Raw genomic sequence first — 26571 nt, forward strand, 5'->3', positions numbered from 1 at the left:
TACAGCACAGCAGCAGCCTAATACAAGCCTGCGGCCACCCCAGTGCCTGACCAGATGGTCAGGTACTGGATCATACCCGGCTCTTCCATTATCCCTGGTAGTGGTGGGTACCAGGGTAATAATGGGGATTAGTGTTAGCGCTAAGCCCCGCCTTACTAATGGACGCTATCAATCAGCCGGCGGACATTACTAAAGCAGTAGTAATAAAGTTAAAAAGAAAATACAGAGACATAGATAAAATATTTTATTGAACTAACCCCCCACACATCCCTCATTAACCATTTTATTGAGAATAAAAAAGTAGTCACCGAAGTAAGTCTTTGAATCCGACGTAGTAAAAAAACACAAACACAAAAACACACAAACACAAAAAAAAACATTAGTAACACATGTGGTAGGCTTAGATACAGGGCCCAATGTGTGGTACTGTCTGTTAGTCCATGTATATAAGCCTACCACAAGGTAGACTTAGACACAGGACCCCAGCAGACCGTAACGTTACACTTACACTCCTCTTTGGCACCGGGTGCAGCGGATGTCCCGACACCATCTAGCATCGTGACGTCATGACACGAGAAGACATCAGGACTTCCGCTGCACTCGGGAAAGAAGATAGGTAAGTAAGTGTAAGTCGCAATTGCGACCCGAATGTGGCAGTCGCTGGGGATCCAGGGCACAGGGCCAAAGATCCGGGGCTTGGGCCCAAAGGCCCAGTGCTAGCGACGCCCCTGCGGCACTGACACCTTCCCGTAAGTATATGGGAAGGTGTCCGTCGGCCATAGAAATGAATGGGTCCATAATTATGGACCGTAATTATGGACCGTAATTACGGGCAATTTTATGGTCGTGTGCATGGGGCCTAATAGTTTTTTGTTTTTTCTCAATTTAAATACGTTTTTATTTTCCATTTAACAAATAGACAAAAAACAGAGTTACAAATGTATATCCCCTTAACCTCCCCCCCCCCACAATTAATACCACCATTAAAAAAAAAGAAAGAAAATGAAACAACAACCCATAAGTCTCACTCTGGTCCCCCGATCTACTCCCACCTTCCAATGTGCTCATTTTTACTAAACTTAATCTTCTCAAATTTCTTTATTTTACTCATGAGATTTCTCCACTCCTGAACTGTGGGGGTAGGGTGGATCCCCACTTCCTAGCTATAAGTACTCTAGCTAAGTGTAGCAATCTAGAGGTAAGAATAGTTTGTCTCCCACTATAGTTGATTTCCTTCAACTCTGATGTGCAGTTGAGAATAGCGAGAAAATAGCGAGAATCGGGATTTAGGGATATTCCTACCAATTTCCTCTAAGATATTATCCCAAAATTATTTTATAACAGAGCATGTCCATATTACGTGGAGAAAATCATCGGGTATTGGCATCTATGGCAGTTAGAGCTGTTTTTGTTATCAAATTTGGATATTAGGGCAGGGGAATAATACAGTCTATGTAGAATATTAATTTGTATAAATTTATGATTCATAGAGACCGATACATTCTTGACATTGCTGTAACAGTTTAGCCACTGATCATGCTCCATTGGTCCCAAGTCCCTGACCCATTTTTCCCGACTCGGACGTGATATACTTCTAGATAGTGCACCGTTGATAATTTTATATAGTGATGAGGCAGTCTTTTTTATATAAAGTGTTATATATAAGCCTTTCCATTCCCTTGTGACTTTGTATAACAAATATTTCTTTATTTCTAGTTTTACTTACTGCGTGTTGTATTTGTGTTTAGCGATATCTGTTTCTTTTACTGAATAAATGGTTTTAAGATTCTCAAAAGTGATCAGTGTTCCATTAATAAACAAATCCTTAATGTGTTTAATACCATATTTTATCCACCCCCTTACATCTTGAATACTTTCCAATTCCTTCAAGTTTTTATTGTGCCATATTGGTGTAAAATGTGTTGCTCCCTTAAATTTCCCCCCAAAATTTCCATGCTACCCAGCTTTCCATCAAAAGTTTATTTATGGCCTAATAGTTTTTACAGTCCAAAAAAATACTTCTATGGGCCAGTCTGTGCCACAATTGCGGACAAGAATAGGACATGTTCTCTATTTTGCGGATCATTTTTACGGGCCAGACACACATCCATAAATATATGGAAAGATGTCCGTGGCATCAGGATACAATAGAATATAAAGAGATAAACAATATATGAAACAATATACATGACTCAGTAAAGGCTGCAGAATAAAGATCCTCCCCACGCTTATCTCTGCGTCCTAGTGCAGCTTTGTCGTGGGGTAGTAAAATTAGTATTATATCACACTCCTAGAAAAAATCAGGCAACCTTGTAATATATGACCGGGCCAAGTCCATCAGAGCAGGAACTTTTTTTTACAGACTCTCTCCTCTGGCTAATAAAAGCAAGGTGAGGGGGTACTGAGTAGAGCATCCCCCATTTCCCAGCATGGAATATGTACAGGGGTTGTTGTCATGAGACTATGGATAGTAAAACACATTTTATTACTTTACCTATAGAGAACTTCCTTGGATGTATTTTTGGTGTCGGTTATGGCAATAAACAAGAAGGTTTTCTCCAGCTCATGATCAGTGGTGTCCTGGGTTCAGACCCCCAGAGAGCAGACATTCATAGCCTATTCTAAGTGTTTTTTAGGTAACCACATAACCATGCTCCCTTAACCGCCTCGCGCTCAGCGACGTACTATTCTTCATGCTAAGTGCATCGTTCTCGCTCAGCGCCGGAATAGTACGTCGCGGGAGTAAAGGCCATTTCGGCCGTCTTCCCGACACATACAGGAGCTGTGACAGCGATTGTCTCGTACAGCAGTTGCCACAGCTCCTTCAGAAGGGACCGATCACTGTGTCCCCGCTGATTAACCCCTTGGAAGCCACGTTCAATAGCGATCGCGGCTTCTTAGGGGTTAAGCTACCATCGTCGGCCCGCTACACGATAGCGGCCGGTGATGGTGACTATGGCAACCGAATGCCTAACAATGGCATCCGGCTATGCCATCTACGAAAGCCTAATGGGTCCTGACTAAGTCAGGACCCACTATGCTTGCTGTCAGTGAGTAGCTGACAGATCTAATACACTGCACTACGCATGTAGTGCAGTGTATTAGAATAGCGATCAGGGCCTCCTACCCTCAAGTCCCCTAGTGGGACAAAGTAATAAAGTTAAAAAAAGGTTGTGTAAAAATAAGAAAATAAAAGTTTTAAAAGTAATAGAAGTAAAAATCCCCCTTTTTCCCTTATCAGTTCTTTATTATTAATAAAAATAAACCATACATAATTGGTATCGCCGCGTCCGTAACAGCCTGAACTACAAAAGTATTTTGTTATTTATCCCGCACGGTGAACGCCGTAAAAGAAAATAATAATAAACCATACCAGAATCACAATTTTTTGGTGACTTCACTTTCCAAAATATTGAATAAAAAGAGATCAAAAAGTCACATGTACCTAAAAATGGTCCTGATCGAAACTACAGTTCGTTACGCAAAAAACAAGTCCTCACACGGCTTTCTTGATGGGAAAAAAAAACCGTTATTGCTCCTAGAAAATGGCAACACAAAAAGTAAATGATTTTTAATAAAAAGTATTTTATTGTGCAAACGCCATAAGACATAAAAAAAACCTATAAAAATATGGTATCGCCGTAATCGTATCGACACGCAGAATAAAGTGAATATGTCATTTATAGTGCACGGTGAACACTGTAAAAAAAACAATAGTAGAATTGCTGTAAAAATAGAACAAAAACTGATGAAAAAGTCGCATGCACCCCATGAAAACTAAAATGAATTCAAGGGCTCTAGTTTCCAAAATAGGGTCACTTTTGGGGAGTTTCCACTATTTTGGCCCCACAAGACCTCTTCAAACCGGACATGGTACCTAATAAAAAGGAGGCCTCATAATCCTCTAGGTGCTCCATTGCTTCGGAGGCCGGTGCCTGAGTCCATTACCAGACTAATGCCACATGTGGGATATTTCTCAAAACTGAAGAACCTGGGCAATAATTATTGAGTTGCGTTTCTCAGGTAAAACCTTCTGTTTTACAGAAAAAAAAATGGAATAAAAAGGATTTTCTGACAAAAAAAGGATTTTCTGTAAAAAAAAATTAAATATGTAAATTTCACCTCTACTTTGCTTTAAATTCCAGTGAAACACCTAAAGGGTTAATAAACTTTCTAAATGCTATTTTGAATACTTTGAGGGGCCTCATTTCTAAAATGGGGTGTTTGATAGGGGTTTCTAATATATAAGCCCCTCAAAGCCACTTCAGAACTGGAACCTAAAGAAAAACAAAAAAGAAGCTTTTTCTTATACCACACCTCGATGTACCACATGGCCGTGTCCAGGATGCGTTATGAGGCAATACTTCGCTTATTACAATATACTGATAATGAGCAGCGCCCACAACGAGATAACCCCAGTTTTGACCGTTTGTATAAACGGAGACCCCTATTAGACCATTCCAGTGCCCGGTTTTCCAAAGCATACACCCCCGAGAATTGTATTTCTATTGATGAGTCCTTGGTCCATTTTAAAGGGAGGCTTCAATTCCACCAGTACCTGCCGAGTAAGACGGCAAGGTATGGCGTGAAGATGTATAAGCGGTGCGAGAGTGCATCAGGGTATACCTACAAATTTAGGATATATGAAGGGAAGGACACCAGTATTCAGCCCCCAGAATGCCCCCCCCCCTTTAATGGGAGTTAATGCAAAAATTGTGTGGGATATGGTGCACCAGCTGCTGGACCAGGGTTTCCACCTCTACCTGGATAATTTACATACCAGCGTCCCACTCTTCAAGTGCCTCGCTTCCAGAAGTACTGCGGCATGCGGCACTGCTAGAAAAGTCTGAGAGGCCTCCCTAAGAAGGGGTGAGAGCAGGGCACATTCTAGCAGCAACATATTGTGTGTCAAGTAGAATAGAGATGTCCTTGTATTGACAACAATACATGGCCACACCAGTACCCATGTACCTGTACGAGGTACCAGTACAGAGACCCCCAAACCAGACTACATCCAGGACTACAATAGGTACATGGGAGGGGTGGACTTGTCAGATCAAGTCCTGAAGCCCTACAGCGCCATGCGGTTTGTAATAAGAAGCTGGCCGTGCACATCATACCGATGGCATTGTACAATGCATAAGTGCTACGTCGATGTACAGGCCAGACGGGAACTTTCCTGGTATTTCAAGAGGTGGTTATCAAGAACCTAATCTTTATGGACCAGGAAGGGGGGGCACCCAGTACTTCTGGAAGTGAGGACACACGCATCGTACCAGTGCAACACTTTCCAGGAGAAGTTCCCCAAACTGGCAAGAAGGGAAAAAGTCAAAAGAGGTGCAGAGTCTGCTATAAGAGGGGGATAAGGAAGGACTCTGTATGACAGTGTTTTCAAATTTATCATACATCCCTTGATTTTCCATCTACCCCAGTTTTACTTACCCTGATGCACTCCGCACAGCTTATCCCCCTCATCTTTCCCCTCTGGGCCCTGCTGTGTGTCCAGGCAGCTGATAACAGCCACATTGAGGGTATTGCCGTACCCGGGAGAACCCACATTACAATTTATTGGGTGTATGTCTCCGGTGGCGCATGCTGGGCACAATATATCGGACACTAAAATGGCATAGATGTATAGAAAATTGCAAATCTCACTCTGCACCATCTGCTGCGCATTATCTATTACACAATACCTGTGGGTCAAAATGCTCACTACACCCCTAGATGAATGACTTAAGGGGTGCAGTTTTTAAAACGGGGTCACTTCTCAGAGGTTTCAACTGTACTGGTACCTCAGGGGCTTCTGCATAGAGGACTTAGCACCAGAAAATCCCCAGTAGGCCAAATGGTGGTCCTTTCCTTCTGATCCCTCCCATGGGCCCAAACGGCAGTTTCTCACCACAAATGGGGTATTGCCACACTCAGGACAAATTGGGCAACAAAATGGGGCATTTTGTTCCCTGTGAAAGTAAGAAATTTTGATTAAAAATTACATCTTATTGGAAAAAATGAATTTTTTTTTAATTTCACAGCCCAATTCAAATACGCACTGTGAAAAAACTGTGGGGTCAAAATGGTAACAACCATAAATGAATTCCTTGAGGGGTGCAGTTTCAAAAATGGGGTCATTTTTGGGGGATTCCTACTTTTTTGGCACCTCAACACCTCTTCAAACCTGGCATGCTGCCTAAAATATATTCTAATAAAAAAAAGAGGACCCAAAATGCACTAGGTGCTTCTTTGCTTCTGGGGCTTGTGTTTTGGTCCACGAGAACACTAGAGCCACATGTGGGACATTTCTAAAAACTGAAGAATCTGGACAATACATATTTAGTAGTGTTTATCTAGTAAAACCTTCTGTGTTACAAAAAAACATAGAATAAAATTGAAATTCAGAAAGAAAAATGAAATTTGCAAATTTCACCCCAATTTTCTTTAATTCCTGTGAAATGCCTAAAGGGTTAAAAAAACTTTCTAAATGCTGTTTTTAAAATGGGGTGTTTTATGGGGGTTTCTAATACATAGGCCCCTCAAAGCCACTTCAGAACTGAAAAGGTACCTTAAAAAAAGGCTTTTGAAATTTTCTTAAAAATATGAGAAATTGATGTTCTAAGCCTTGTGACGTCCAAGAAAAATAAAAGAATATTCAAAAAAATTATGCCAATCTAAAGTAGACATATGGGAAATGTGAACTAGCAACTATTTTGGGTGGTATAACCATCTGTTTTACAAGCAGATGCATTTAAATTCAGAAAAATGCAATTTTTGCTAAAAAAGAAATAAAAAAATTTCAGTTAAACAATTAAACAATTTTTTCACAAGTCAGGAAATATTATAAATTAAATTATAATTTATAACATTTCCATGTGCTGGTCACTAGAGGGAGCAGTTCCCAAAATTGCAGCATGGTCACTGTGGTAAATTAACCACACAATTCCCTCACAAAATTCCCCCTCCCTTCTTCTGGCTAGTGCCAGGAGAAGGAGGGGTTTGAATCTTCAAACCTCCTACACTGTGTGCCGCCATTTTCTGAGCGACTGCACAGTCTAGGAGGATTAGATACAGGGTTCAGCAGACAGTGTCACACAAACATACACGAACATAATACACATATCACATACACGAACATAAATTACCTGCTCCTGCCGCCGCCGCTGGTTTACGCTCCTTGCGCCTTCGCTTCGTTGAACATATGGCCGGAAGCCGCGACCAGAAGTAGTCAGCTTACTGTCCGGCAGCGGCTTCCGGTCCACATGAAAATGGCGCCGGATTTCGCTCCACGAACAAGCTTGATTTTGGTCTGTGTGGGAGCGGCGCATGCGCCGTTCCCACACAGATGGCATACGCTTCTGTGAATGGAACGGCTCCCGTTTGCATTCTCTATGGGGTTGTATGTGCCGTATTCCATCTCTGTATGTGTAGTTAATCGACACATACAGAGATGAAAAAAACAAATAGCAGCCCCCGTAGAGAAGTAAAAGTAAGAACACAATAAAAAGTTTAAAGTCACAACACTAATAAATAAAATTTTTGTTTATATTTTATTAACAGTAATATAATAATTAAAAATAAATAATTAATGACACCTTCCCTTTAGGGCCCAAACTAGACTGTGTTCTTAAGGGGTTAAGGAAGACCTCCAGTGGAAACACAACTTTCCATGTCTACATTCCCCACCTGGCTGTACACCTCACTCTACACTTCTTTTATGTCTACTGTACTTACTTTTTAAACTGGTGCCTTGTCTGCTTTAAAAAAGCCTCCTTCTTTATTTTTAGATTTCCCCTGCTTTCTTTTCCCCTCTGCTTTGCTACGAATTCCATGATGCTTCGGCACAGCATCACATGACCAGCTAAAGACCATACCGTTTCTGTCTGCTGGGGGACATAGTGATCATCATTCTCTCTATATTCTCCTAAATAAGCTGAGAAAGCTTAAGTATACAGACAGGGAGGCTGCACTATATTCTTCTACATTATACCCGTTGTGAGACAGTGACAGGTAAAGTCATTGAGGGAAGGTACATTTCCCATAGAATCCTGTCATATGTATCCTAGGCTCCAGGGAATGAGTAGTTTTTGCAATAGAAAGCTCTAGCTTTCCAATCTCGGCTTAAGGAAAAGCCGGAAAAAGGGCCTGGAGTTGGATTGTGGAAGAGCAGGGCGGGTTCCCCAATCCCTAGTCCATCTCTGTTTGTAGGACAAGGCTGCTGCTCAATTAGCTGCAGCCTGTGTATAAAAAGGTGCAGACACAGTGTGTGTCAGTCTCACCCCTGACTCAGACCAGAGAATACTAAGTCTGGAGTAGCCTGTATGCTATGTGAGTAAAGACCTGTGTTACTTTGTGTCCAGTGCCTGGTAGGAAGGCACTTGGTATAGTTAGATAATATCTTGTTTAGTTAGTGCTCAGACGAGCAGGATTTATTTTGTATTTTGCCTTGTTGTACAAGAGGCTGTTTCTTTGACAAGAATAAAACACAGGCAAAGCCCTGTTATGAACTTTAATGCACGGTGTCCCTGTCTCTGGCTACTAAGAAACCGCTGCACCAACCTCTCCTGATGCTAAACCCTCACACCGTGTGACAGGAACCCGTCTATGTATCAGTGGTAGCTGATGAAAGAAGTTTCTGCCCCTCCCCCCCCCCCCCGACCTCCTGTGCAAAACTACTGTGGTAGCCTGTGATAGGTGACACATAGATCTACATAGAGTCAAGTAGAGAAAACGAGGCACCAAGCCCGATTCACACTGCTGCTAAGCAACCATCCCAGTCTGATATATAGAGATAGAAGAATAATAGGTGAGAGACTGACACAGGGAATACCATAAATGGTACACATGGGAAAGTTTACTTTTTGCTGGAGTGTCCCTTTGAGTAAATAAATACGCTTAAAGGGAACCGGTCACTGGGTTTGGAGCTACTAAACCACCAGCATGTCGTTATGCAGCCGGGGTTAAGTGTTCCAAACTTGCCAACGTCAAAAACTGCAGTTTTGGAAATAGTTAGTAAAGTAACATACATATTATCTAGAAGAGCCTGAGAATGGCATCGGGTCATTCTCATATTTGGAAATTTAATACGCTGCACATGTGTAGTGAAGCGAGATGTACTGTCTTCAGCTTTATGTGTGCAATGCTTATGCACTCGATGGCGCCGGACTCCTTTCGGTAAGTTGTAATTAATTTTACCATATCCGAAACATCTGTTTTTGTGGGCAAGTTTAGAACACTCAGCCCTAGCTAAATAACAACATGCTGGTGATTTAGTGCCTCCAAACCTAGTGACAGGTTCCCTTTAAAGGGGTTGTCCAAGATTTAAAAAACATGGCCACTTCATTCCAGAACCAGTGCCACACCAGTTTATAGGTTGTGTTTGGTATTAAAGCTCAGATCCATTGAAGTGAATCGAGCTGACCTTCAATATCACACACAAGCTATTGACAGGTGTGGCACTTGTTTCGGTAGAAAGCAACCATGCCCTTCTAATCCTGAAAACCCCTTTAAAAGTTGCCCATACAAACTAGATAAAAGTCGGCTGAACCCATTAATTTCGGCCGGATTGGCAGATCATCTGTGTCGGGTGTACCGACTCTTTCCCTACAGCAGACGTCCAGGGAAAGAAGAAATCGGGCATGTTGAAGCCAACATCGAAACCAACATCGTTTGTACCAACAGAAACTAAGCCGCTGTCTGGCATCTGCTTTTTCCCCTTTCGCAATTGAGACCACATGCACGCTTGGCCAAACTGAACGTCTATGTGTATGTTTATAGGGCAGTTGTGTGGGGGAATAGTTGCTGACCGAAAAACCATTTGTCCGACAGCCAACTAAGGTACATGGCCACCTTTACCCAAAGGTATGTAATAAAAGTTTTGTCCTGAGCCCCTGCTTTCAAAAATCCTGCAGTAGTATATAAACTACAATAGGTTACACGTCCCCCAATGACGATAGCGATTTACTCTTACAACGCTGTAGCCTTTAGACATAGTGGTCATGTGATTATATCACGGAGCAACTACATGTCACGTCACACCGGATGACACGTAATTCACTGCAGCATGGTTTACATATGGCTGCAGGACTTCTAATAAGCGAAGCAGGTCTCTATGTGTGTGGGAGGAAACCACAGCACATGAAAATTATCCACACATGGCCCAAAAATGTGTCAAATAGAGAAATTAGATTGTGTGCCCTATGGGAGAAAGTGATCTTTTTACAGCATCATGTATGTGCTAGTTCTATATAAGTGAGCGATATTAATACAATGGGATCAGGCAAACATACTACAGTTAATGACATTAGGACAGTAACATAAGTGTCCCTTCTATCTAAACATTCATTTAGATTGTTTATTTTATTGCAAATAAAAGTAGCTAAAATACAACAACCAACTCGCTCTTTTTACCAGACTAAAGCAGGAACCTGCCTCACACAGTCTGGCCTTTCTGTGATAAGATTTTGCAATTGTGTCACACTTGTTGTGTCTTTGTTGTGCCAAACAAAAGAGTAGCTTTTGTGTTGCTTGCTGAGCATGGTAGAGTAGCCCGCTCTCACAATGACCATGCTGTGGGGGAGCTTGGACTGGCGGCGTCTCCTCAGTCACCCCGTTGAGGGGGTCAAGAGAATCCTCTCAGCCACTGGAGTGGAAAACATGAAGAGGACCCTGCAGTGTGCCTGATCATCTCTACACCGGGGCATATGTTAAGACTGGGCATTGTTCTGATGACTGGAGAAATAGTTTAAACAGTCATGAGTCTTGGACTCGGAGACTTGATTATGCCCCACTAGCACTGTAACTCAATGTATACATGCAGAATTACACCGCAACGCAGAGTATAACAACAAAACACAAAACAAAGCTCTCACTGTCCAATTAAATGCAAAATAATATTGAGATCCTAAAACAAAAACGTACATTACTTTCCATATTACAAAAATATGTTTAATGCTCAGGCTCTTTTCATATTGAAACTATTGCAGAACATCATTTCCATTATATATAGGGTCTCATTGAGATTATATTTTATATATATATATATATATATATATATATATATATATATATATATCAGACCCGTTGTAACAGGAAGTCGCAGAGTGAAGAATCATCCAGTTCTGAAAAGAACATGTGAATGGGGATTAGCACATACACCCTGCTGGGAGTCAAGGATGGGTTAAAATAAATCTTTAAGGATTAATTTGCTCTGCGCTGCCTCATTCTTGTAGTAATGTCCCAATAACCATATGGCAAAGTGAACAAATACAGCAATATTTCCATTTATTTCCAAAACAGAGAAGAATTCGCTTTAATGAGAGATTCCACATTGACACGTTTTATTTTTTGGTTGAATATTAACGTTTGTATTTTTTGACAATTTTCAAACATAAAAATTGAAAAAAAGAGATGGCTGCCAGTCTCAGTGGGTTGGCATATTAGATTTAGATTTGCACCATTTTTGGATTTCACTTATACGATTGATCTTGTAAGGGAAGTTGAGGTGGGTGCAATAAAACTCCTATCAGCTGTGGTCCCTAAAAGTAGGGTACTGGATAAAATCTCAACAGGCTTTTACCTCTAATCCTGTAGAACCCCTTTAAACTACATGAAACAGCTAATTTACTTTGTACAGTATGCAGAATACGTTGTTAAAACGTAACATATTTCCCAGCTTATATATGTATAATTTTATATAATATGTGTGTGTTTATGTATATACACAAACACATACTAATATATATATATATATATATATATATATATACATACACGTCCTTCTCAATGAATTAGAAAATCATCAAAAATTAAATTCAGTAATTCAATTAAAAAAGTGAAACTCCTATATTATATAGATACATTACACACAGAGTGATCTATTTCCAGCATTTTTTCTTTTAATGTTGATGATTATGGCTGACAGTTCAGAAATCACAAAATTTAGTGTCTCAGAAAATTTGAATATTGGGTAGAAGTTGAAGATTGTAGACTCATGGTGTGACACTCTAATCAGCGAATCAGCACAAAACACCTGCAAAGGTTTCCTAAGCCTTTAAGCTTTCGCTTAAATGCATGAAATTTATTTTCTTCGGCAAACATAAATAATGAAGTTGATGACTTTATAAATGTCTTTTCAAAACTTACATTTTCATGAAAAAAGAAAATATTGCTTTTTTTTTGTTGGTATTTTTAGATACACATTGCCATCCCAGAATACCTTAGCGTACAGGAGAGTGGACAGCATCCATAGCCAAGGCAATGGTATGTGCGGTGCAGGTGTAAAAAGGTCTCCGTCCAACTAGCCCTTATATAGCAACAGCATTAAAGAAAGTTCTGGACGGCACTCATTTCTTAATGCAAAAAAGTTAACTTTTTAATCCAGTTGTGCAACATTTCAGTTAACAGTCTTTCTCAAGCGCTTAAGAAAGGCGGTTAGCCGAAACACTGGACGACCGGACTATAAAGTTCTCTTTTTTGCATTAAGACGTGAGAGCTGTCCAGAACTTTCTTTATTCCAGCATACATGGGAATTCCTTTAAGACTTTGAAAAGCATCCCAAATTGATTGGAAAATGCCAAGAATGTCCAATGCTGTTGTTAAGGCAAAAGGTGGATACTTAAAAAAAATATAAAATATAAAGCAGCTTTGATTTATCTTTTCTTAGTCACTGTGGAATTCCATTGGTGTTGTAGTATTATTTTGATAACTTTACTATTAGGGTATGTTCACACGCTGTGTTTTCAGGCAGATTTTGGGGCGTAAACGCCCAGAAATACACCTGAAAAAACGGTAAACGCCTACAAACATCTGCCCATTTAATTAAATGGCAAAAACTGCGTTTTGTTCAGAGAGGGCTTTTTTTAAGCTGCCGTTTTATAAAAATGGTGCGTAATAAACCGCTGCGTAAAAAGGAGCATGTCACTTATTGAGCCGTTTTTCATTGTGTCAATAGAAAAGCAGCTCCAAAAACATCTAGAAAAAATGCCTAAAAAAAATATTTTTAGCTTAAAAAACGGCTGAAAATCAGAGGTTTAATCAGCGTGTGAACATACCCTTATTCTAAAGTGTAGAGAATAGTAATAAAATGTAAAAAAAAGTCCTTATATAAGAAGGAGCGCGTAAACTTTTGACTAGTACTGTACAACATTACATCCATATATAAAATGTTATTAAGAGGAATTATAACAAATAACATAATTCTGATTATTTTTATAATCCAACAGGACCATTCTAGAAGCCAGAGAAGAGACATATTAATAGTTTAGTAAAGTAGATCCTATTCTGCATTCAATACATAGTTAAGTGGAACGTGGCAATTTTCATCAACATAAAAATAACATATCGGCAGAGTATAGATAAAATAAACATATTTTACTTATAGCAGCCCATGTAACAGGACACGAATGTGCCTGCCCAACATCAGTTGCCTGGACAATTTTTGGCGTACACTGTACATTTGGTATAATTTTTTGCAAACAGCTTATATATCACGCATTACATGTAAACATTTATATATATTTTTTTAAATGTTAGCTTTTATTGGTATTTCCATTTAACGAAAACATATAGTTTACAAAAAAAAAACTCCTGTGTCCTAGGCAGGAGATCTTCTTACTGAGCTATCTGAAATGCTGCACAGTTCCTTTGCGGAAACTATTGTCTAGGTTCTTTTAAATCTTGTCTCTCTGTATTCCTTGCATTGATAGGTTGATAGATCTCACCCTTTTGGCTTCCTATATAAGCCTGGACCTTACACTTCCTCCTTGCCAGACTACTAAGCTTCCTGCCTATAGTCTAGTTGATTGCTACTTCTCTACAAATTGTTGCTGCTTGTTTGTGTACTGAACTTGGATTGTTTCCTAACCAAGTCTCTGCCTCATGCTATTGTTACTTGACTACTCTTGCTATAATCACCCTCCTGCTTGATTGTTTCAGCCGCTGGACTCTGAATATGCTACAGACCTTGACAGAATAGTCTGGCCCAAATATTGAGACCACTAGAACAAATTGATTGTCAACTATGAAGCAACAAATTGCTAAATAACAAGTATTTGGCACGCTCCATACTTCCCCTTGGCAGCTAGAAATTATGAGATTCCTCGACTTTCTACCCAAAATCCATCCAAGAATTGGGAACAGGTTGTATACATTTTCCTTCAGAATATTTTTTAGCTAAATTGTCTGCCTAAACCTACTTTTTCACTACCTGAGAGTAATTTTGGAACTTTCTGTTAAAGAATCATTACCGTCACAGTACAAAGAATTTCAGGATGTCTGTGATAAAAAGAATGCAGATAAGCCTCCTCCACATCAATGATATGATTGCCCAATAGAACTGTTACCCGGAGCTAAAATACCCTTTGGTTGTATCTACTCTCTTTCTGAACCAGAACTAAAAGCCTTATGGGAATAATTGGATACGAATTTAAAGAGGGGCTTTATACTGCCATCTTCATCTCCTGTGGGAACATCCTAGTTCTTTGTTGAGAAGTAAAGATTTCACCTTCTGTCCCTGCATTGACTATAGCGAGCTCAATAACATTACCGTTAAAAAATTATATCCACTCCCTTTAAAGAGGCTCTGTCACCAGATTCTCAAATCCCTATCTCCTATTGCATGTGATCGGCGCTGCAATGTAGATAACAGTAACGTGTTGTTTTGGTTTTTTTTTAAACGTTCATTTTTGGCCAAGTTATGAGCTATTTTATATATATGCAAATGAGGTTTGAAATGGACAACTGGGCGTTTTTTTTTCGTTATGTCCAACTGGGCGTGTATTGTGTTTTTAACTGGGCGTGTTTAGGTGTGTGACGCTGACCAATCAGTCACCAGTCAGCGTCATACACTCCTCTCCATTCATTTACACAGCAGCGATCTGCAGCCACATAAACAGAGATTAACGTTAATCAAGTGTCCTGATAATGAATACACATGATCATCCAGCCTGGACGTCATGTGTATTCAGAATCCTGACACTTCTGAATCTTTTCTTTGAGATTTCTAGCACGGGAAACGAAATCTCGCGAGATTTTGGAGATAAATGAGATTTAGTTTCCCTTGCTGCAAATCTCACAGAAAAGATTCAGAAGTGTCCTGATAATGAATACACATGATCATCCAGCCTGGACGTCATGTGTATTCATTATCAGGACACTTCTGAATCTTTTCTGTGAGATTTGCAGCAAGGGAAACTAAATCTCGTTTATCTCCGAAATCTCGAGAACTGATTTTCAGTCGCAGAAATAGTCTGAAACAAAATCTGTCGCGTGTAACTGTCCCCTCAACAGGCAGCCTATTAGCCCCTGCCTCTAGCAGGCACATTTATTAACTATTTTAGACATTTTTTTGTGTCACACTTGACAAGGGGTGAGACTAGCTGAAAAAGGGGGCAGAAAGGGCGTGGCTTAAATCGGACAGTACATTCCAAAATTTTGGTGCAAAAAAACAGGCGTAAACTAAGCCAACAATAAGGTGGTATAAGCAAAAGTAAAGTGTCTAGCATGTCTCGCTAGATGCGCCAAATTTGTCATACAGCACGCACCACTTTGAGAAATTTGTTGCATCTTCTGGCTGCCTCGTCTAAGTTTACTCAGTTAGACACTATCAGTAAATCTGCCCCAGAGTCACGTTATATGTCATGCTACACTCCCCAGCCCGTGTACTGTCAGAAATGACATAAGTGGGATGGCAGTTACACATTTTTGGGGGAATTTATTAGACGGTCTACGTGGAAAATTTGTGCAAAAACTAGCTTTTTTTGCGCAAAGGTTTGCGGGGTCACCCACGGCCCGACTCATTTACTATAATTTACACAAGAAACTGGTGTAAATTATTGTGGAAACCTACGCCAGTTTGTAGCTGGTGTAGATTTCCTTTTCTGGTGCATGAACAGCTGAAGATGTGACAAATTTATTTAGAGGCCTGCGCCTCTTAATAACTTTATCGGATCTTACGCCAGCAGCCTACTGGTGTATGAAACGTCTCCGTAAATCTCCCCCTTGGAGTGTGAATTATGGTGGATTTATGAAGATAAATTTACAGACTTTTCTTTTACTGATTTTAATCATAGAGTGGAGATAAAAAGTCAATGGCAACAGGATGGGCATGCTTTTGCTGTGACACAGCGTGTATATTTATTTCTACGGTCACGACGGACACCCTAATAGTGTAGCTTGTGCATACGTTTTGTGTGCCTACGTTCTATCTTGTTTTTTTCGAAGTCCCGAAAAGCGTAGTCTACTACCCTTTTCCGTCCCTTTCCAGAATGTACACCAGATGTATATGTTTTTATTTGTATTGAAGTCATTGGTGACATATGGATGACGTATGCAATCTTAAACCTTACGTCAATCGTATAAGTTTTTGTTACCATATATGGAAAATCCGCAAGATCATGTGACAAAACAGTGCCTCAGAACTGGTGCCAGAAAACCCTGCAGCCACTCCCTACTACTTAATTTAAATTTTCACTTTACAAAGCTTTATTGATTGGTCTCAAGAACAAAAAACTTAAATGTTTTTAGAAGCTAGAACGTACACAAACGTATACGACATATGCTACAAAAAAACTTAAGAGTATGTTACAAGTGCATCAGTTTTTGTAACTTTAAGATCATATACGTTGCCATATACCACAAACGTGTGCACAAAACGAGATGTGGGCTGAGCCTTACCGACATTTGTTGTACTTGTATGTCACATGTGGTAAGTACTTGTCTCACTATGACGTAAAAGGTAAATGTATGTCCAGCCCTGATGCCCCCGCGATCAATGCTGGAGCCCGGCAGTGACTGTCAGCCGGGCTCCCACTGTAACATGCTGATGACAGCATTTGTGCGCCAGAATCCTGGATCAATGTGAATGGTAAATCTGCCCCAATGTTTTCAGAGACCATATTCTCTGGTTTAACACAGGACATTTGGCAGTCCTACACACATTCTTTCATCTTGTCCATAAAACCTTATCATCGGGAACGTGGCAATTTCTTTTAGGTGTACACACGTAACAGTTATTAGTCACATGTGACGGAGTGGTGTTAAATCCAGCGCTTTCTTTTCATTTAGTTTTAGAAATTAAACAGTAGGGTACACTTTAATTCTATAACAATTTTCCATCATGAACCATGCTGGTCCTAGACTCACTTCCTATTACATGATCAATCTGACAATTGTTGCAACTGTTGGGCTGTGCAGAAAATGCAGTTATCAAATTCATGATACCCAATGTCATGTCTGTCTGGCTTTACCTCTTGAGAATCGTCACACAGAATTATTTCAGTATAGTGTATTTTCCACTTTAAATACATTCATCTGGTAACGTTATATCACTTGAATATAGTATAATGGTCACAATGCGACTTCTCTTGTACCTTTGCTTAGAATGTGTTTTGTGATTTCAAAAGTCCAAAGTGGAACTCCACTTTTAGGCTAGAGGTGCACAGCAACTTTGCCCAACCGCTAGTCTGAGTAAATTTGCAGCATTGCCATGACATAACCAATGTTTCACTTCGGGACAGTGCGGTGGGCGACTTTTGATGCATTTGTGACTTTTCTACTTAAAAGGGCGACTAAACCTTCAACAAACCTCTGACACGGCATAGTGACATGTCAGAAGTTTTGATCGCTGGGTGTCCGAGCACTGAGACTCTCAACGATTGCTAAAACGAAGCGGCTTGGTTTTTCATCGGCTTTCCTCGGAAAGCCGATGTAGCGGTGTTCAGACCCAATAGAAAGTCTATGGGCCCGTACACCGCTACATCGGCTTTCCGAAAGATGGCGATCAGAAACAAAGCAGCTCAGCGCTCAACTTCGCGCTTCTGCCTGTTCGTTTTAGCGATCGGTGGGGGTCTCAGTGCTCGAGCCCCCAGCATTTAATCTTCTGACATGTCACTATGACATGTCAGAAGTTTCTTGAAAGTTTAGCTACACTTTAGGGCCACACGGAAGAATTTAGGTCAGTATTTTGCATGAGTATTTTGAGCCAAAACTAGGAGTGGTTACAAAACACGGAAGACGAGGAAATCTTTCCATTATACTTTTTCACTGTGCAGGTTCCAGTCTTGGTTTTGCGAGAGAGAAAAAGTATAATGGAAAGATTAGTACCTCTTCTGTGTTTTGGATCCCCTCCTGGTTTTGGCTTCCAAATACTGATGCAAAATACTGCCCAAAATACTGCCTTGTGAAAAGCAGCTCAAGGCTGCTAAGGCCTTAGGCACACGACGGTAGTGTTTGTTACTGTCCGCAAATACGGATCCGTAGTCATCCGCACATCTGGCACCCTGTCCACAAATACGGTCCGTCATGCATCTGTATCTACAGATGCTCGAAGAAAAAGGGAGGCTAAAAATGAGGTCACCAACATGTCCCAACCCCTTGAAGAGGTCCCATGATCGCCCAGGTGCCATTTTCTTGGGGAATCCCCTGCTGTTGCATAGCAACGCTTCCACAATTACGGATGGTTGCAGATGCATATCCGTAGCCATCAGCAATTTTGCACGCGCCCATAGACTTCGATGGGCGAGTCAGTGCCACAATTGTGAACAGGAATAGGACATGTTCTATATTTTGCAAATCATTTCGACGACCCGGACACACATCCGTAAATTTTTGGAAAGGTGTCTGTGGCTTATAGAAATAAATGGGTCTGCAGATTATCCATAATTTCGGATCCCTAATCACGGATAAAAACTACGGTTGTGTGCATGAGGCCTTAATTACGGATCAAATTGCGGACCCATTCATTTCTATTTGGCCACGGACACCGTTCCGTATATGTACAGATGTGTGTCTGGGCCGTAGAAATGATCTTCAAAATATAGAACATCTCCTATTCTTGTCTGCTATTGTGGATGGCTACGAATGTGTATCTGTAGCCGTCGGATCCATATTTGCAGACAATAAAAACCCTTACGGTCGTGTGCATGAGGCCTTAGTCTGCGGCTGCACTGCAACTTAGGCCTTTTTCACACGGCAGTATTTTGGATCAGTATTTGGAAGCCAAAACCACTAGTGTGTCCAAAATACAGAAGAGGTGGAAATCTCTCCACTATACATTTTCTCTGTGTAGTTTTCACGTCTGGTTTTAGCTTCCAAATACTGATGCATAATACTGACCAAACACTGATTAAAATACTGCCGTGTCAAAGTGGCCTTAGGCTGTATTCAGACATCGCGGTTGAGGTGCGGTTAAAACCTGCATAAAAAAACACGTATAAAAAAAAAAACACATTCGATTTTAAAGCAATTTGGTGTGTTTTTGATGCGGTTATATATGGTTTTAACCCCTGCGTCAACCACAATGTCTGAATATACCCTTAGGTTACATGCACACGTTCCCGAATTTTATACGGAAAATACGCTTCAAAACCGAAGATAAAAGGTAGGTAACTCTACAGGTGAAATCCACACTTAACATTGCGTTTTTTATGAATTTTTAGATGAGGATTTTACATTTTGATGCGAAAATAGGTGCGGTTTTTATGCTGCAGATTTTAGTGCATTTTTTTTTTTTTATAAACTGGTCACATATAATTCTAAAACAGAAACGCAAGGTAAAATGGACATGCTGCAGATTTTAAAATCCACAATGCAGGTCAATTTACACACTGAAAAATTCTGCAACGTGTAGATGAGATTACTTGTGCTGGTGCTGTATTATGCGGCAAATCTGCACATAATATGCATCGTGTGAATGTGGCCTCAAATTGCCACGTTTTTTCTGGAATTTCAGCCGGAACAAACGCAGCAGAATACAGTAGCAGCATAGTGCATGAGATGTAACTAATCTCATCCACACGCTGCGTAAAAATTCAGAGCAGAAATTGACCTGCGGTGCGTATTTTTCGGACCGCAGAATGTCAATTCCTGCTTTGGAAAGTGGAATTGCTTCAGAGGAGATGTCACCAACTCTTAAAATTGTGAAAAACGCCGCAAAATAGGCACCATTTTCTGCCGTAAAAACCGCAGGAAATGGTGCGTTTTTGCTGCAGCAGAATGTCTGCGTTTTTCAGAAATTTCCTGCAGCAATTCCATTGTGTGTGGACAAGCCCATAATGGCAATGCTCTGAAATAAGCAAAAGCCAGAGATTTTTAGAAAGTGTTAGGCATTAACATTGTATTATTTCTTGCTATGTTGCACGCTGCTAGTTTTTCCATTAGTCAGCGGTGCAGCTCCAGTCTAGGATCCCAATGACTGCCGATGAGTTCCTGTGTTTGTGTTTAAGCTGCGTTTTCTTTTGAAGCCCTGCCAAGGCTCTGGTGTTAATGACACTAGCAGGAAATCATAAGGCAGGGGGCAGCTGTGTATTATTCTGGATTTAGCTGTGAACACATCACACAGAAAACATGCAGATCCATTGGGAGTCGGAGATGTGTTAGCGTTGAGGATCACGCTGATAATGACAGAAATACTACTACTTTTAAATGGATGAATTCAAGAAGAATTCATTCCAAAGAGGGAAGAGTTCAGGCTGGAAGGTGTAGGACACGGGCTCAAGGGACGGCTTTGTAGACTTGCTTTATGAGACAGACTCCAAATTGAAGGATGACAAGAATGGAGCGCAAACTTAAAGTTAGTTCGGCCTGCAGCTTCAAACAAGCAAACTTTGTAATATCATTTAACACCTTTTTCCATAGAAAAGTCAGGGTCTTTGCTGTTTTCTGACAATACCCAGCAAACTTTAAAGCCACAGGGAGGTCTCTGTAATCCCGTAATTTTACCAAAATTGGAAGACATTACTACATTACCATGGAGCCGTAGGCGTGATTACTGTAGATTGCAACTTTCTAATATATCTGGTTTGCTGTCGGTGTATGGAAACATTGATGTATACATTTAGAGGATGAGAACCTGACCGAGTCATGCTCCATGGAACGTTCGCACAATATAAAAGATCAATCGCTCTGACAAGAGGCGCACCACTCATGGTTGTGCATGATTTACTTCTGTTAGGAAGGTGAAGATCGTGCAATGTCAACTTCTGTCATAAACGTAGTGAACTGCAGCGTGGGGTGGACACCCTGGCTCATATAGATCATTAAAAGCCAATACAAGCCTACCATGTCAGATTTCACACAACTGTGGCTGCAAAGAAATACTGAATGGCCATAATAAATAGCAAAAAATAAATCTAGTAAAACATTCACATGGATCCTGCAAGTTAGTGTTGAACATAGTGTCCTATCCGCACATATCAAAGAGAAGAGTCGTCGAGCTCAGCTGCTCCTGCTCCATGCCCGGAGATAGCACAGTATGTTCAATGGGACAAGTTCACTTTAATATGTGGAAATATTGGACTCAATGGGGTGATTTTACTATGGCCCCATGCACACGACCATGATTTACACGGATCGGTGCGGGGGTCGCAATTGAAGACCATAAAAACTCAGGACAAGTCATTTTACAGTCCGCAATTGCGGATTCACCAATACTGGATGCACAACAAGAGTTTTTTGCGAACGCTACGGACCTGTGGATTTGCGGACTGGAAAAAAACAATGCGGTCGTGTGCATGAGGCCTTAGACTGGCATTTAATACCCCAGCCTCAACATTAAGAGCGCCTCTTAAAATAAATTAGGCGCATCTCTGTCTTTCAGTGCGCCAGAAAGGGAAATCTAAGCCAGATACGAGCTGGTATAGATTTCTGCTATAATTCAGCTATAATTTTCTGGCATAAATTATAGCAAATTTGTCAGGCCGCGGGTGGCCTCGCCCCCTAAGCAATGGCCAAACCACTTTTTTTAATTGGTGGAGGTGGCGTAAAATGGCAAGAAGTCACAAATTGTTGCACAATGTAACGTGTTCTATAATTGGCAACTTTTTTTGTTTTTACTTAAAAGACGCTGAGGTCGGATGTTAGTTTAAAGTCTATAGTGAAATATGAGAAAACCTACATACATAGCATTTTAGGTTTTGTAGCGTTTTTGCGGTATTTATTTAGGTATGGTAAATGCCAGGAACCATGGATGTACAAAATAAGCTAAATAAAGAGAGACACTAAAAACGCATGTAAAAGGTGACAACGCAGCAGCCAAATGAGAGCTTGAAGTCAATGGGGAAATATGAAACACCCTTTAAATATAGTGGATTTTTAGGTGGCTTTTTTTTATTTACACCTGCGTTTTTTGGGGTCAGTGTCATTTTTCCAAAATTGCAGCAAGCTTCGCTTTGTAGCATTATTTAGTGGCATTTTTGTCCCATAAACCTTGAGGTGTTTTGTCATGCGTTTTCTGGGCAAAAAAACAGGCCACACATAACGTGTGAGTAAAGGAAGCCTACCAGGTTCTTTCACACTTGGAAATAAATTGGTTTTCAGTATACAACCATAAGACCGTTACTTTTGCATCTGGATGTTAACAGGTAACCATGCACATTATTTCACTCTGACTCACATAGAATAAACATTACATTCTTTCAGAAGAAAAAACAACTTCTTCAAAATTATTCTGTAAAAGGAAGGAGTTTCATGAGTTTAATATTTGTTGCGGCCACAAAACCACACAAAGTCCTCTTCATTTAACAGAGAAACAGTGTAGGCCTACAGAAAAGATAATGCTCACACATAATGTACACTCCCCGTCTGGCAATAGAGAACTGCTCCTTCAACCCAACCCCACTCACCTTACTTTTGAAGAACACTCTGACTGCATCTACTCTCCTTCCAACCCAGGGGTGTAACTATAGGGGGTGCAGAGGTTGCGGTTGAACCCGTGCCCCGAAGCCCAAGGAGGCCAAAATGGTCTCTTTCCCATATGAGTTGACCAGTACTATAAATGACTTATGATACTTTGGGGCGGCCTGTTACAGATTTTTCATTGGAGCGCAGGAGCATAAAGTTACGCCTCTGCTCCAACCTCCAAGTGGCCATAAGCTACCGACCACTAGGCCCTGTCGTCACCTTTATCGACCACTTCCCTACCTGGCTCCTACACTTCCTATCCACTGGCTCCCTCATTATCATCATGGGTGACTTCAACATCCCCATTGACACATCCTATTTATTTGCCTCCAAACTGCTATCACGGATTTCAGAAGACTGTCACTTATGTGGTAAAGTTATGACGTTTTGGAGAACTCACTCTTTCATTTTTAGAAGCTCGCTACTAGAAATAAGTCCAGTTCATTCAGGAGCTGCGACTCCCCCCGACCAGTTGCCGTTAATTTACTGTGCATAGTGAGAAATACACCGGCCGTCATAATCTTACTCACCCAAGGTCCCATCATGCAGGGATCTCAGGGATTAGGTTGGTCTACTTCCTCCAGATTATGGAAACTCAACCCAATTTCTGTATAAATAAATACTCCATCTTCTAGATATTCTGGGATCCAGCAGAGGCAGAATATATTTATTCCCTCTGTGCCTGCCCCTAGACTATCATGATCCAGGAAAAGCACCAGATCTTCGCATTTCAGATTTTAGAAGGTGCAAAATCAAGTCTAATTCCAACAAAAACAATCTTCAAGCACCAGAGTAACATTTTAAAAAACAATGTTAGTTACCTTCATTTTCAGATACAGGACACTCCACCTTCAGCACCAAATCAAATGTTCTCTCAGGCTTCTCCCTGCAACACAAGCAGAACATCAACTCTTCTGTACATAAGATAATAGAAGCGCATATGACAGTTTAAGTTTTTTTTTTGTAAGAACTGCCACACAACAATCAGATATACTTTACGACAAGTTGCCCTATTATCAATTGCTTTTCTCCTTACCAAACAAATACACTCCACTCAGGGTATGTCACACGGCCTATTTTCGACCGTTTTTTAGGCCGTAAACGGACGAAAAATCAGAAACAGAACGCCTCCAAACATCTGCCCATTGATTTCAATGGGAAAAACGGTGTTCTGTTCCGACGGGCCGTATTTTTATGCGGCCGTTTTGAAAAACAGCTGCGTAAAAAAACGGCCGCGAAAAAGAAGTACAGGTCACTTCTTGGGACGTTTTTTCATAGACTCAATTGAAAACAGCTCCAAAAACGGTTGTAAAAAACGCCACTAAAAACGCGAGTGGCTTAAAAAACGTCTGAAAATCAGGAGCTGTTTTCTCTTGAATACCGCTCCGTATTTTCAGACGTTTTTGAGTTTGCGTGTGACCATACCCTCATAGGTGTATAGAAGCCGAGCAGAAGTCTATATGCCATTTATGACTAGACTACCCCCTTTTCGGATAATTAGATGTAATGGTCACAAAACAGAAGTATTGCATATACAGTATTATTAAATTGACTCGAAAACTGTAAGCTCTTCATAGAGGAAAATGTGTTCTTCGATAAAGATTAAAGGCTATGTACACCTTTGAAAATCGTTTTTTTGTATTTTTTATAAAAATGTGTGTTCTGTGCAAATTTCTAAATACTTTTTATTAAAAAATATTTTTACTTTTTGAGATACAGTCTCTTTGTATCCTGTATACAGAACAGCTGTATCGTGCGCTGAAACCTTTATCTGTCAGGTCCGTGGGACTGACGGGTTCAGTGACAGCGGGCCCTGCGTCACTAACTTATATGTGATCGGTAACGACATGATCCTGCGTGTCAAAAACACGCAGGACCCGCTTACCTGACAGATTCGGGTCCCAGCACACGATACAGCTGCTCTGTATACAGGATGCAAAGCAGCTGTATCTCAAAAATAATTTATAATAAAAAGTATTTATAAAGTTGCACAAAACGCACTGATAGAAATTTTTATAAAAAAAAAAAATTATTTCAAAAGGTGTAAATAGCCTTTAAACCTGTGGACAGACTGCCATTTGAATACTAAAGGAAGAGACTTGCTTACCCAAATAAGGACCAGGGTAATTTTAGGCAAACATTAGACATTTTTGGTATTGGTTTAAAGGCGAGAACTGTTTTTATTTTATTGGGAAATCCTCATGATTCATGACACTTAGGCCTTTATTTTTATACGATTTATATAGAAAACTTTTCTATATAAAACGATATTAGGGCTAAACTTCACAAAAATTGGAATAAAAGGTCACCGGCTCACATATTTATTTTAACTGTAGGTTAGCAGAATGTTACCCTAAAGTAAAATACGATACTAAATTTACCTTTATATTATATGCATTTTGATATATGTCACAAATAGTTTTAGGATTCAGGACAGTTTGGATTGTGGCCACATTTTTTTCACTCTAAAAGTACTTTTTTCTTTTTAACCAGTTTGAGTGTCTCACAGTTGTTTGCACAAAAGAACGCGACCAGTCAGTGGATGAAAATTGGGGGGAAAAAAAGCTGAAATCGGCTAAAATAGTCTAAAATGCCATTTTAGACTACTTTTATTTCATGTCTATGTCCATGGACTATTATCAAAAAAATCACAACTATTTGGCCTAAAACAACTTAAAAAAATCTGAGGTGGTCAAAGTACTTTACTATGTAGTAACATAACACAAGGCCTCAAATAGTTGTGGGGCGCGAGCAGCACCTTGAGAGGTTCAGTGGAAAGGCCAAAATAAAGGAGGAAAGCAAAAACCTAGAGAGATGGGAATAAAAAAAAGATTGGTGCAACTTTCAAAATACTTTTTATTAAAAATTATTTTTACTTTTTGAGATACAGCTGCTTTGTATCCTGTATACAGAGCAGCTGTATCTAGCGCTCAAACCTGTATCAGTCAGGTCCGCGGGACTGGTGGGTTCAGTATTAGCGGGTCTTGCGTGTCTCTGATCGAGCTGTTACAGATCACATCTAAGTTCGTAACTTAGGATTTGAAATCCCCATCATGTCAATTTATGCTGCGGATTCGTTGCTCTTCTGTTGCAGGTTTTCCCCCATTGAACTCAATGGGGATGTAAAACCCGCAACAAATAGCCAAGTGTTGCAACTTTTGCAGCTGAAACGCTACAATTCAGCTGCAAAAATCACAAATGAGGAAAAAAAATGTTGGAATTTAAAATTAATTTAAAAAAAGCGTACCGATTTTTCAGGTCGTTTTACGCAACGTATCCGACCGGTGGGAACCCAGCCTTACTGCTCTTCTCGTGAGTTCAAATGTATTATTATCTGCAAGCAGCCATTTAGCCTCGGGATATACCTAGACTTTTTCATTATATACTACTGTTATATTATATTTTCATTTTACTGGAGGCAAAAAGTAGCTACTACTTTTTAAAATCGCTCAGAACTCCCAGCATTTAACAATTAAAGAAAAAAAGAAATCACGGACTCGCTTAACTGGAGTGATTTTGAAGAGATTTTCAAGCTACTAAATCCGTTTGTATGGACAGTGTAGGCCTAGCCTCAGGCCGCCCGCACAGGCAGCGTCCGTTTGTGCTTCAGCTGTACAAGTGGTGGGGCGAAAAAAACCACATTGTAAAACCGTGACAATTCCGCACATCACCACACAGCACACCGCCACGTGGCCGCTACACGGATAGGCAGCCATGTGATTACCTACAATCTTATGATCAATATGTTACTTCATTCTAAATGGCATGTGTATGCCTATATAGTTTCATATATCTGTCATTGTTTCACACTAAAAATAACTGCATGGTATACGTAGGTTTTTCTGTATATAGTTGTATGGAAATCGGCAGCCAATAGTTTCAATACAGTTGAGGCTGTGGAAT

At 40.3% G+C, this 26571-nt stretch overlaps 1 protein-coding gene across 5 annotated transcripts in view; it reads right to left on the reverse strand.

Moving 5' to 3' along the window:
• The window catches only part of DENND1B (DENN domain containing 1B), a 185941-nt gene that overhangs the window by 152638 nt on the left and 6732 nt on the right, over positions 1 to 26571 (reverse strand). For all 5 annotated transcript variants that reach the window (XM_075833379.1, XM_075833382.1, XM_075833380.1 and 2 more), the window contains exon 2: positions 23490 to 23554. In XM_075833379.1, coding sequence (XP_075689494.1) covers positions 23490 to 23554 — 65 coding nt within the window. The remainder of the gene's footprint in view (positions 1 to 23489; positions 23555 to 26571) is intronic.

The sequence above is a fragment of the Rhinoderma darwinii genome, chromosome 7 (assembly GCF_050947455.1).
Source record: "Rhinoderma darwinii isolate aRhiDar2 chromosome 7, aRhiDar2.hap1, whole genome shotgun sequence".
Classification (NCBI taxonomy): Eukaryota; Metazoa; Chordata; class Amphibia; order Anura; family Rhinodermatidae; genus Rhinoderma; species Rhinoderma darwinii.